Consider the following 11,729-nt stretch of genomic DNA (forward strand, 5'->3'; position numbering starts at 1 on the left):
CAGGGCGATGATGTTTTGTTGGCAAGGAGACTCTGGTCTTGGTAATGGTTTTCTTTCTACTTTCCTGTTATTTTCCAATTTTCTAACAGCTCAAAAAAAGTATTTAAAAGTGTAGAAACAAGTTCAGGCCGGCGCCGCGGCTCACTAGGCTAATCCTCCGCCTAGCGGCGCCAGCACACCGGGTTCTAGTCCCTGTCGGGGCACCAGATTCTGTCCCGGTTGCCCCTCTTCCAGGCCAGCTCTCTGCTGTGGCCAGGGAAGTGCAGTGGAGGATGGCCCAAGTTCTTGGGCCCTGCACCCCATGGGAGACCAGGAGAAGCACCTGGCTCCTGGCTTCGGATCAGTGCAATGCGCAGGGCGCAGCGCGCCAGCCGCAGAGGCCATTGAGGGGTGAACCAACGGCAAAAGGAAGACCTTTCTCTCTGTCTCTCTCTCTCACTGTCCACTCTGCCTGTCAAAAAACAAACAAAACAAGTTCATTAAACTTCATCACAGGTTACTTTTTAACAAAAAGGAACAACAAGTACTCAAAGTTTGTTGATTTTCAAAGCAAATAATGAATGACCTGTCCTACCAAAGACCTGATGACAAAGGTTGATAAGTAACGAGGAAGAAGGTTCCAAATGTTCATCTGGGTAGGCTGCCCTAGACCCTGCTCTGCGTGTCCAGTCCACCTGCCTTTCTTTTTTCTGTTAAACATTCTGGTGAATCACAAAGGTTTGGGAACTTGGAGGGCAAGGTGTGAGGACAGAGGAACAGCTGGAAATCAGGTGGGGACACCAAACCCAATCCTCTCCTCGCAACTGCTTCGACAGCCTGCAGCCCGGCTCGGTTCACCGTGCAGGCGCCTCTGGGCTCTCCCCTAGGCTGCCCCCCCCGGGGGGGGGGCGGTTGGCGCGCGGGCACAGGGAGCTTCCCGCCCCGGCACTCGCACCGCTCGGCCCCCGTTCCTTTGACTGGGATTGCAGCATTGCGAGAGGCGATCGAGAATTCCTAGCTTCAAAAGAGGCTCCCTGGACACGGCATGGAAGCTTCCCGTACTCCTACAGAACACCGGTGACAGTGGGGGTCTTGGGGACCCGGGGGTATGGAGAAGTGGCCTTAAGCTTGGTCATTTACCCAAAGGGAAAAGTAGGGGGCGTCTGGCCAGTCCAAAGCGGCACCGACCCTCACAGAAGCGGCTTCTGGAAGGGCCCTCAACGAGGAGAATCCTAGCCCCAGCCGCACACCTGCCGGGGTCGCTGGCTCTGCAGGGCCCACCCACCCAGCCACCCAAGGCCTCCGCGTTACACAGGTGCAACGGGGCTCGGCCCGACCCTGGCGGGCTCTGCGTGGTGCGGAGCCAGGTTACCTTGGTGCCCTGGTGGAAGTCGTCCACCGACCGCGAGCCCATGAAGGGGAACTGCATGTGAGTGTGCGTGTCGATGCCCCCGGGCAGCACGAGCTTTCCCGCGGCGTCGAGGACCCGCAGCCCCGCGGGCGCGGCCCCGGGCGGCAGCAGGTCGTGCCCGAGCGCCCGCACCACGCCGTCCTCCACCAGCACGTCGGCCACCTGCGAGGCGTCGTCGTTGACCACGCGCCCACCGCGGATCAGGAGGCGCCCTGGAGCGGCCATGGCGAGGTAGCGGTCCCCACGCACAGGACAAGGCCCAGGCCCCCGCCTCTGCTACCTACAGCTGCGAATCTGGAGCCCCCGGGCCCCCTCGGCGGCTTTAAAGGGGGTTAGGTGCAGACTCCACCCCCGGGGAGGGCCGGGGCGGGCGGGAGGTGGGCACGGTCCTCCCACACGGTTTGGACCCTCCCAGCTGCCTGAGCCCCTGGAAGGGAAAGGTCTTGGGATTTTTGAAAATAAAGGGTGTGGGCATTCCGTCCTAAGAGGTCTCCTTGTTTAGAGTGTGTCTGTAGGGCCCAGAGAGGGAGGAAGAGACAGGGCCACCGGCAGCCGGCACGGCAGCGGTAAAAACACGCAGAGTCGTCCCCAGCTGGGCTCGGATTTCTCTGTAGATCCAATGAGCAGTCCCTTAACCAAGGGGTCGGTTGATAAGGGATGTTTACACCATTTCGTGGTTGTGCGAACATCAGCCGCAAGGTCACTGGGTAACCCCACCGTCTTGTTGGGCCCCTGTTGTACAGGCAGCGCTCACCCTGCAGCCGTGCAGCCCAGGGTTGGATTCTCCACCTGCAAGAGGAGCCAGCGGTAACAGAGCCGGCCCAGGGAACTCGAGAGAGCCTGGGTTCTCACGGCATTGAGCCCCTGAACCCAGCCACTCCCACAGCCTTTCCCCGTTGGTCTTCCCCACTTGTTGCTTAAGCTCGCTTAGTTTGGGTCTTTTGTCACTTGCAGCAGTCACCTGAGAACGCCCCGAGAGAGACCTTCTTCAGGTCACCCATGATCTGGGAGATGGCGTTTTCAGTAGCGGGGTGCAAGGTATTATTACTGCCGGATTTGCACAAGCTTCAGATTACACCATCCTTAAAATGATTAAAAATTAGAAGGCATCAATAATTTAAAATGCCGTAGACTTGGCTGTCAAGGCAGGGACAGGAAACCCAAGAAGGTTATGCAATGATTGTCGAGTGAAAGGTGAAAGGGGTAATTATACACATAATGAAAGCCCTACCAGCTGCACAAGTCAGCACTACCCTGGGAGTAGAAGATCGGATGTCAGTGCTGTTGGGACATCCTTTCTGAAACTGTCCAGATGAATGATTTCAGAGAGTTCTTTTTCTTGGGCACTTTCTATCCTGAGGTGCCCTGCAACACAACACAAAACAAACTTCCTGCATTTAATTGCCTCAAATTGCTGTCGGAGAAAGGGCTTGTGGAATGTCACTGGGGTGGGAGGAAGTGGCTCAGGGAGAGTGGTTGAGAGCAGCAGCCGAAGAGAGAGGGGAGTAAGAGGAGGGAGAAATGCTGGCCTGCAGAAGAAAAGGGGTTTTCTGGCTGCCTAGCCGGCTCTCCTGCACACCAGCCTGCAGAGGGTGAGGCGCAGGTGGGGCAGACCGGCTCAGCCAGGGAAGGCTTGGCCTCAGTGCCTTTCACCTCTGTTTTCTTTGCCCTATTCAGCCTCCAGAAACTGGGTCCTCAATGGCCAAACACCAAGTAAGATGGGCACACAATGTTGGCACTAGGACGAAGGCAGGAAGCAAGACCGCTGCTGGTTTGCACTTTTCTTGCTGGAGAAGGAATCAGTTTGATTGACTAACATAACAAGATACATCAGAAAGCATTCTTGCTCAGAGCGGTGATTTCCAGGGAACATTTTAAAGGAGGATTACAAAGGTTCTGATGCTTAACTTATAGGAGCATGTCTGCTTTGGAGTACAGGTGAGAGTGACCTGGTAGTAAGAGCTTCCCAGCCCTGCTGAGGGTCCACGGGCACAGAAAAGCCAGAGGAGCAAGCAAGTGACTTCCTTCACGGAGTGGTTCCACTGTTTGGAAACAAGCTCGCTGGACTCAGCCTCAGTCCTTGGCCGTCCTGGAAGTGCCACATCTGCCTTCTCTATTCTCCTGGCCCAGCCCTGTCCTACTGTGGCCCTGGGGGATGGGAGACATTTGCAGGCTGTGTTTCCACCTGGTGGAAGAGCTGTCTGTGGGGCAGAGGGAGGGGATGGTGAGGGTGTGTGGGCAACACTGAGCGAGAAGTGTCGGCTGTCCCAGGACAGTGCACCTGTGCTGGGGTCTTGGCATGCTCCAATTCCCTGGCTGCTGGCCTGGCAGTGAGTTTATACCTGAGTCAGTGATGAAAGTGGGGGAAGGTAGGTAGCATGGCAGGATTGGAGGAAAATCACCTGAGGGAACTGGAATTAGGGATCTGATCCTGCTTCTGATACCGACTTCTGGTGTGAGCTGGAGCGAGTACTCATGGGCTCAGTTTCCTCAACTGAAAAGAGCAAGGCTGACAAGAGCTTGGGTGACCGATCCTTCCCACTTTTACAGTTTTGTGATTCTGGGAACAGAGAGTGTCTGGTGTATTCCTAAGATTTAAACTCTTCTTGGGTTCTGATTAGTGAATTGGAGAGCAAGTCAGACTTAGGCCTTCTAGATCCAGGACTGTCTTATTTCTAGTCTCTGCTTGGAAAGGGGGCTCCATGTGGAGAATAAAACTTGCAGTCAGCAGGGGATAATGTTTGGCAGGTGCTATGCTTAGGATGTTGTGTCCTCTCCAAAATTCATACTGAAACTCCGTCTCCGGTGCAGTAGCATTAAGGGGTGATTCGGCCACAGAGGTCTCTCCCGTGTGAATGGGATTTAGGTGATTTAAATACCATGAGGTGTAGCAGATGGGCACCACCTTGGAAGCAGGGAGTCCTCACCTGGCAGTGACCCTGCTGGCACCTTGGTCTTAAACTTGAGAACTGTGAGAAGTAGGTTTCTGTGGTTTATCAATGGTGCAGCAGCCAAATAGACTGAAACAGCAGGACTGGCCTTAAAGTCCTTGGGCTGAGGCGCAGGGACAACATTTGTATCACCGCTCTACAGTGACTTGCATGATGGGCAGGACTAGTCTCCCCTGATTCCGTAGAGCTGTTGAGGGAACTGGCTCAGTGTGCAGCTCCAGAGGGCACCCATCCCTGAAGCACCACCCCAAGACAGACGGAGAAGACGGTGCCCTGATCACACTATCAGCAGCAGTAGCTAAGGTGTATCGATTACTCACATCGTGTCAGTACAGGGCCAGATCCCTCACATGCATTATTTTACTCAGTCCTCACAACAACTCCTTGAGATAGTACTGTTTTTTCCCTTTAATAGGTGAGCCCTTTTCTGATTTCCAGTTTTTAAATTTGAGAGGTACACGTGAGCACGCACATGTGCATCCAGGCGGGTGCGTGTGCACACACACACACACACACAGAGCTGCTATCCACCGGTTCGCTCCCCAAATGCCTGCAGTGATTGGAGCTGGGCCAGGGCCGAAGCCGGAGCTGGGATCTCGGTTCCGGTGCCCTATGTGGGTAGCAGGGAATCAGTCATGGCTGTCCCCCTACCCCCAGAGTCCACATTAGCAGGAAGCTGGAGTCAGAGCCCAAGCTGGGAATTGAATCCGGGTACTCAGATGTGGGTTGTGGGTATTTTATTGCTGGGCTAAATGCCTGTACCCAGATGAGCCTTTTGAGGTCAATTGATTTGTCCCAGGTCAAACCTAGTGACCACTGGAGGTAAGGCTTCCATCCTGGAACCTGTAATTTACTCATTATATAACTCCCCACTACAAGGCCTGAATTTACTTTGGGTTTTACACATCACCAGCAACTTGACAGCACTGTTCCTGTCTCTTGTCCTGTCTCTTATTCCTGTCCCGTGGTCCAGAAGCAAAGTTAGACTTTATGGGATTTACTGCCACTTTTCCAAGAATCCTCGGATGCCTGGGCCAGGGCCACAGCTAGGGCTGGAGCAGGGGAGCAGGCGCTGTCCCCAACCCCCCCAGCAGTGTATCAAAGTTAGAGGTGTGACACGGGTAAGATTCTGATGACCCAGGTGTTGGAAGAATCATTGTAAAACGAGACTGTGGGATGCAGAGAAAGGACAGTCAAGGTATGCCCTCCCCCACTTTAAAAAAGATTTAATTATTTATTTGAAAGAGTTAACAGAGAAAGAGACAAGGGACAGAGAGATATTCCATCTGCTGATTCACTTCTCAAATGGCCACAATGGCCAGGGCTGGGCCAAGCCTAAGCCAGGAGCCAAGAGCAGCTTCCTGTGGGTACAGGGACCCAGGCGCTTGGGCCATCTTCCACCGCTTTCCCAGGCACTTTAGCCAGGAGCTGGATTGGAAGTGGAGCAGCTGCACCAATCTGTGAACTTCTGGAGAAGAAAAACTGTATCATTTATATCTTTGTATTCAAAGCGCTATTACAACAAAAGTATACATGTGTCACAACATCACATGATACTTCATAAATATGTATAATTTCATGTGCCAATTAAAAACTAAATAAATGACTCAGACCTTACAAAAAAGACCTGTTACAGAGAACTGCAGCGCAAGAGACAAGCTCACCAACTTTTCATTCTTTCACATGACTGCGTGGAACTCTATGGTAGGACTTCCCTATTTGGTCCGTATTAATAAGGACACAGATAGAAGTCTCTTTAAAACTGCTTTGAAGCCTCAAACTCCACTTTCTCATCACTTACTTCTCAGTTTGTACCTTTCAACTTCAAGGAAGTTCATTTGATAAGATAAACAAGTTACTGAACTAATTGAGCTGCAACATAAATAATTGCAATATCAAAAAAAACCACTAGGTGTCCTCTTGAAAAGACCAACTGATTTACTCAGAAATTTGTCATCAAAAACAGGTCGATCCCCAGTGACTTTGTAGCACTACTGAAAGATAGTTATCCTTTCTTCAAAACTGAGAGAAAATTGGCTGCTTTCATCATTTTCTTAACTATGTCTAATGCATTCTTATGGAACCTCTAAGTTCCAAGTACATCTGCACACAAGTATTATAAAATTATGACTTTCTAGATTTATACAATGTATTCTTCACATTAAGCAAATTTTTCATGTTATGACAAAGAATATGATTATTCACTTTAAAAGGTTTAATAATGAGAGTTTTTTTAAAGATTCATTTATTTGAAAGAGTTACACAGAGAGAGGAGAGGGAGAGAGAGAGAGAGAGAGTTCTTCCAACCGATGGTTCACTCCCAAAATGGCTACAATGGCTTTAGCTGCACCGATCCGAAGCCAGGAGCCAGAAGCTTCTTCTGGGTCTCCCACATGGGTGCAGGGGCCCAAGGACTTGTGCCATCCTCTACTGCTTTCCCAGGCCACAGCAGAGAGCTGGACAGGAAGTGGAGCAGCCGGGTCTCGAACTGGCACCCATATGGAATGCCGGCGCTTCAGGCCAGGGCATTAACCCACTACACCACAGCGCCAGCCCCAATAATGAGAGTTCTTAAACTAATAACGTCTGGGGCCAGTGCTGTGGCATAGTAAGTTAAGCATCCATCTGCAGTACTGGCATCTCATATGGGTGCCAGTTCATGTCTTGGCTGCTCCACTTCTGATCCAGCTCCCTGCTGATGGCCTGGGAAAGCAGTAGAAGATGACCCAAATCCTTGGGCCCCTGCACCTTCATGGGAGACCCGGAAGAAGCTTCTGGCTCCTGGCATCAGATTGGCCCAACCCTAGCTTTTGCAGCCATTTGGGGAGTGAACCAGCAGATGGAAGACTTCTCTCTCTGTAATTCTGCCTCTCAAATAAATAAATCTTTAACATAAAATAATAAGGTCCATTTTGCCTTTTCCACATTACATAACTTACACTTGGTGTACATAGTCTTAATCATGCATGTAACTTTTACATCAAGTATACTTGAATACATAAAATATCCTTGATATATATGTGAACATTTGGAGAAATATAAAAATGTTAGTTACACAGTAAGTGCCATGTTGAGAGACAAAAAAAAAATACTCAATTTGTCTCTAATTTTGAAATATCTTCCAAATTCTTTCATTCCTCCAAACTACAGCTTCCCCTGTATCCTTGACACTTACTTCTTATTTTCTGTTTTTTTCCTCTGGGAAGAATATTATTGCATAAGTCATTTCTTGAAGATAAGGCATTTTTATTATCATAATGATAACACGTAGATTTCCTTTACCTTGAGTCTTCCGGGGGAACAAGCAAAAGCATTACTTTAAAATGATGTGAAGATGCTCAGCTCCTCCAGGCAGAAATCCTTCCTGTACTCTGGTTAAAATCCAAACAGTGTTCAAGGGGAAGTTGGACTTCCAGAGCCATAGCCGTGGACTTAGACCAAAGTAGGCTTTGAGGGAAAAGTTAAATTGGTGATCAGTATTCTTTCAGTTAGCAGACACAATTCAGTGTTTTTAATATGATTCCTATCTGTTTTGGATTCTGTTTTGTCTCCAGTGCGAGACCCAGCTCTGCCCTCAGCGTTTGCTATGATCTATGGGAAGCTAACCCTTGGCTCTTCTCTCAGCAGCCCCCAAGCCACCCTGTGAGAGACCTTGTTCTTGTGTTGGTGAACACCTCAGCAGTCACTGCTCAGTTCCTCCACCGCCCTCCATCCGGCCTCCATCTGGCCTGGGGAAGATGGATCCAGGGAGAACCACAGGCAGCCACTCTCTGTAGGCTTAGGCCATTAGGACAGGAAACTTCGGGATTCTACATACCAGGAGTGTGGTCCAAAAGTGTGCATGGTGCAGCCATGTCTCCCTGACCCTGTGCACTCCTTGACGTCTGGGAGGCGTGCGGTACAGGAGAGCCAGGGCTTGGGGTATAAGGTCAAGGGCAGTACTGGTTAGAGGGGTGCCTGCATGTGTGGTCCCTCCTTAAATAGCCATGAAGCGGTTATCTGTTGCCACACGAGACTAGGCACTGGGCTAAGTGCCGTGCATGTATCATCTCATCTCTGCAAGAGTAGATGAATGTTTCTCCAGCCACTCCCTTGCCAGTAGTACAGCCCAGGGATGTCTTTCTCAGGGACCTAGGGGCCATCCTCTAAATGCAATCCTCAGGGAAGCCAGTGTCCTTCCCTCCCAGTCTCCTAACTGCTTTCAGAGCCCATTAGCAAGCCTAGATGAGCTGATCACACTGCCCAGCCTCCCGCCAGTATTTCCTGCTAGCTTGTCCTGGTGCTTCAAAACCTACCTGCTTTGTGGTTCAGCAGACTGGAGTTTTCTCTGTCTTCTCCTTTGCAATAGCTTTCAATAAAGTCTTCCTCTCCTGTTTCACTTTGTCTAGGTCACCGTTCTTTGACACTTCTTCCAGATTCCTTTTCCCTTCCTTACCCCTAAGCAATCACAGATCTATTTTATGTCTCTGTAGATTTGCCTCTTCTGGACAATTCCTATAAATGGGATCATGCCATTGGTGGTCTTGGTAACCGACTTTATTCATTTCAGAGTGTTTTTGAGGGTCATCCAGGTAGTGGCATGTATCAGCACTTCAGTACTTTGTTCCTCATTTATTTATTTATTTATTTGAGAGAGTTACAGACAGGCAAAGGGAGAGACAGAGAGAAAGGTCTTCTTTCCGTTGGTTCACTCCCCAAATGGTCTCAATGGCTGAAGCTGGGCCAGTCTGAAGCCAGGAGCCAGGAGCTTCTTCCAGTCTCCCTTGTGGGTGCAGGGGCCTATGTACTTGGGCCATCTTCTACTGCTTTCACAGGTCACAGCAGAGAGCTGGATTGGAAGTGGAGCAGCCATGATAGGAGCTGGAGCCCATATGAAAAGCTGGCACTGCAGGCAGAGGCTTTACCCACTGTGCCACAGCACCAGCCCCACTTTGTTCCCTTTTTTTTTTTTTTTTTTTTTGACAAATAATATCCCATTGCAGGGCTAGATCCCATTTTGTGTATCTGCTACCCAGCCAACAGCATAGGCTGGCCTGCTAGAGAGTGCTCAGACACACATTGAAAGAGTTGTCACCCAAAGTAATTGATTTGGGGGCCAATGCTGTGGCATAGCAGGTAAAGCTGCCGCCTGAAGTGCCGGCATCCCATATGGGTGCCGGTTCGAGTCCTGGCTGCTGTACTTCCTATCCAGCTCTCTGCTATGGCCTGGGAAAGCGATGGAGTTTTCCTTGGGCCAAACTCCTTGGGCCCCTGCACCTGTGTGGGAAACCCAGAAGAAGCTCCTGGCTCTCTCTTGCCTTCCGATAGGCCTAGCTCTGACCGTTGTAACCAATTTGGGAGTGAACCAGCACATGGAAGAGCTCCTTCTCTCTCTGCCTCTGCCTCTCTGTAACTCTTTCAAATAAATACATCTTTTAAAAAAACAAGTGATTGATTTGTAGGGAAAAAGGTGATCACAGGCAAATCACTTCCAAGGTTGTGATATGACGATCAGATGAAATGGGTGTTTATTTTTTAAGGGGAAGTGAGTATGTGAGGGGAGTTCTCGTCACTGCATATTTAGGTGAGTACAAGTCTACATGGTGCAAATACAGGTTGCAGATTATGATAATAAAGTTTAAGCAGCTCCTGGGGCAGAGGTGTTAGTATTAAAATGAGGCAAATGGTGATCTTTACATACTTTCTGAAACATCTGTGTGGGGCATTGCTCTTGCATTAGGGTCCGTTCCAGTCCAGGGTGGCTGGTGATTAATCTGTCCTTGGAATGTAACTGAAAACCTGAAAGACAACTTCGGAGAACATGAGGTGCTTTTAGGGACTTGAAATGAGTCGTGATAAAGACTTGTGAGTTGCTCAAGGCATTGACCAATGACATATCCATCTTTCAGGTGACAGATGTTTGAATTGTCTCTACTTTCCGGCTATTAGGAATAAGGCTGCTGTGAATATTTTTAGTCTTTGTATGGACAAGTTGTCATTTCTCCTGGGTCTCTGTCTAGGAGTGAAATTCCTGGGTCACATGATAACTTTGTATTTAACTTTTGAGGCACCACCAACAGATTATTTTTCAAAGCACCTGCACCATCTTACATCCCTACTGGCAGAGTATGAGAGTTCTCATTTCTCTGTATTGTCACCAACACTTGTTATTCCCTGACTACTTGATTACAGCCAATCCGATAATGGTGAACTGGTTGTTTTCTAACCTTTTAATGTTTTTAAAGCACATATGGTTCAAAAAAATAAATCTTTACTATGTGGCTGTAATAAAAAATAGAAAAAATCTCTCCAAAATTCTAAATGTGAAAAACATAATACAGTAGCAAGATAGTTCAAATTTAAGAATTGTATTACTTTTTTTAAAAAAAGATTTATTTATTTGAAAGGCAGAATTACAGAGAGGGAGAGGCAGTGAGAGAGAGAGAGGGAGAGAGAAAGAGGGAGAGGGAGTGAGAGAGAGAGAAACAGAGAATGAGAGAATGAATCTTTCCATATGCTGGTTTCATTCCCCAAATGGCTGCAATGGCCAGGGCTGGGCCAGGTTAAAGTCAGTAGCCAGGAGTTTCATTTGGGTCTCCCACATGGTTGCTGGGGCCCAAGCACTTGGGCTGACCTCTTCTGCTTTCCCAGGTGGATTAACAGGAAGCTGGGTTGGACGTGGAGCAGCCAGGACCCTAACTAGCACCCCTATAGGATGCTGGTGCTGCAGGTGGCAGTTTAATCCACTATGCCACAACATTGGCCCCAAGTTATATTACTTTCAACCTCAAGGGTAAGGGCATATATTGATGCTTCTGCAGATGTTTGAGTGGATGACAATTTCTATCACGTTTGTTCTGAGTATTATCTGTGAAGGACATGAGGCATTTAGTACTATAGTTAGTACTAGCACTATAGTTAGTACCCAGGAAGTATAAAAAATGCTTGTTTTCATTCCACATCAAAGAAATAGTTACAGTTTCACTGAGTACTTGACAAATTCTAATGGTTAACTGATAGAGAATTCTAATGGTTAATGATAGAGAAATGGGGATTATTTTATATGGCAAAATCTCAATAAAAAGTGGCTGTAATGCCAAGGCCAACAAAAGGAACTAGGAAAAAGATGCAACTAAAATCTAAAATTCACAAAATGGAAACTAAGTAGTAACTTTGTCCTGCCATTTTCCCAAAGATATTTCTGATATATGCTTTGAACTTCCTGTGATCTTTTACTGGGAGGTTTTCTTCCTTTACCTTCTTTCATATTGATGGCTGTGTTTCTGTGTGTAAAACATCTTTAAGCATCTTTTGCAGGGCTGGACGAGTGGTGACAAATTCTTTCAAATTCTGTTTGCTATGAAAGGTCTTTATTTCACCTTCATTCACAAATGAGAGCTTTGCAGGAT

The 11,729-nt window shown here is 48.5% G+C and overlaps 1 protein-coding gene across 10 annotated transcripts in view; it reads right to left on the bottom strand.

Annotated features, from left to right (window-relative positions):
- The window catches only part of DPYS (dihydropyrimidinase), a 111,215-nt gene extending 109,540 nt beyond the window's left edge, over nucleotides 1-1,675 (bottom strand). For all 10 annotated transcript variants that reach the window (XM_051844759.2, XM_051844755.2, XM_051844758.2 and 7 more), the window contains exon 1: nucleotides 1,352-1,675. In XM_051844759.2, the coding sequence (XP_051700719.1) occupies nucleotides 1,352-1,615 (264 nt within the window). In that variant the 5' untranslated portion in view covers nucleotides 1,616-1,675. The remainder of the gene's footprint in view (nucleotides 1-1,351) is intronic.
- Nucleotides 1,676-11,729: the final 10,054 nt, after the last annotated feature.

The sequence above is a fragment of the Oryctolagus cuniculus genome, chromosome 6 (genome assembly GCF_964237555.1).
Source record: "Oryctolagus cuniculus chromosome 6, mOryCun1.1, whole genome shotgun sequence".
NCBI classification, from domain to species: Eukaryota; Metazoa; Chordata; class Mammalia; order Lagomorpha; family Leporidae; genus Oryctolagus; species Oryctolagus cuniculus.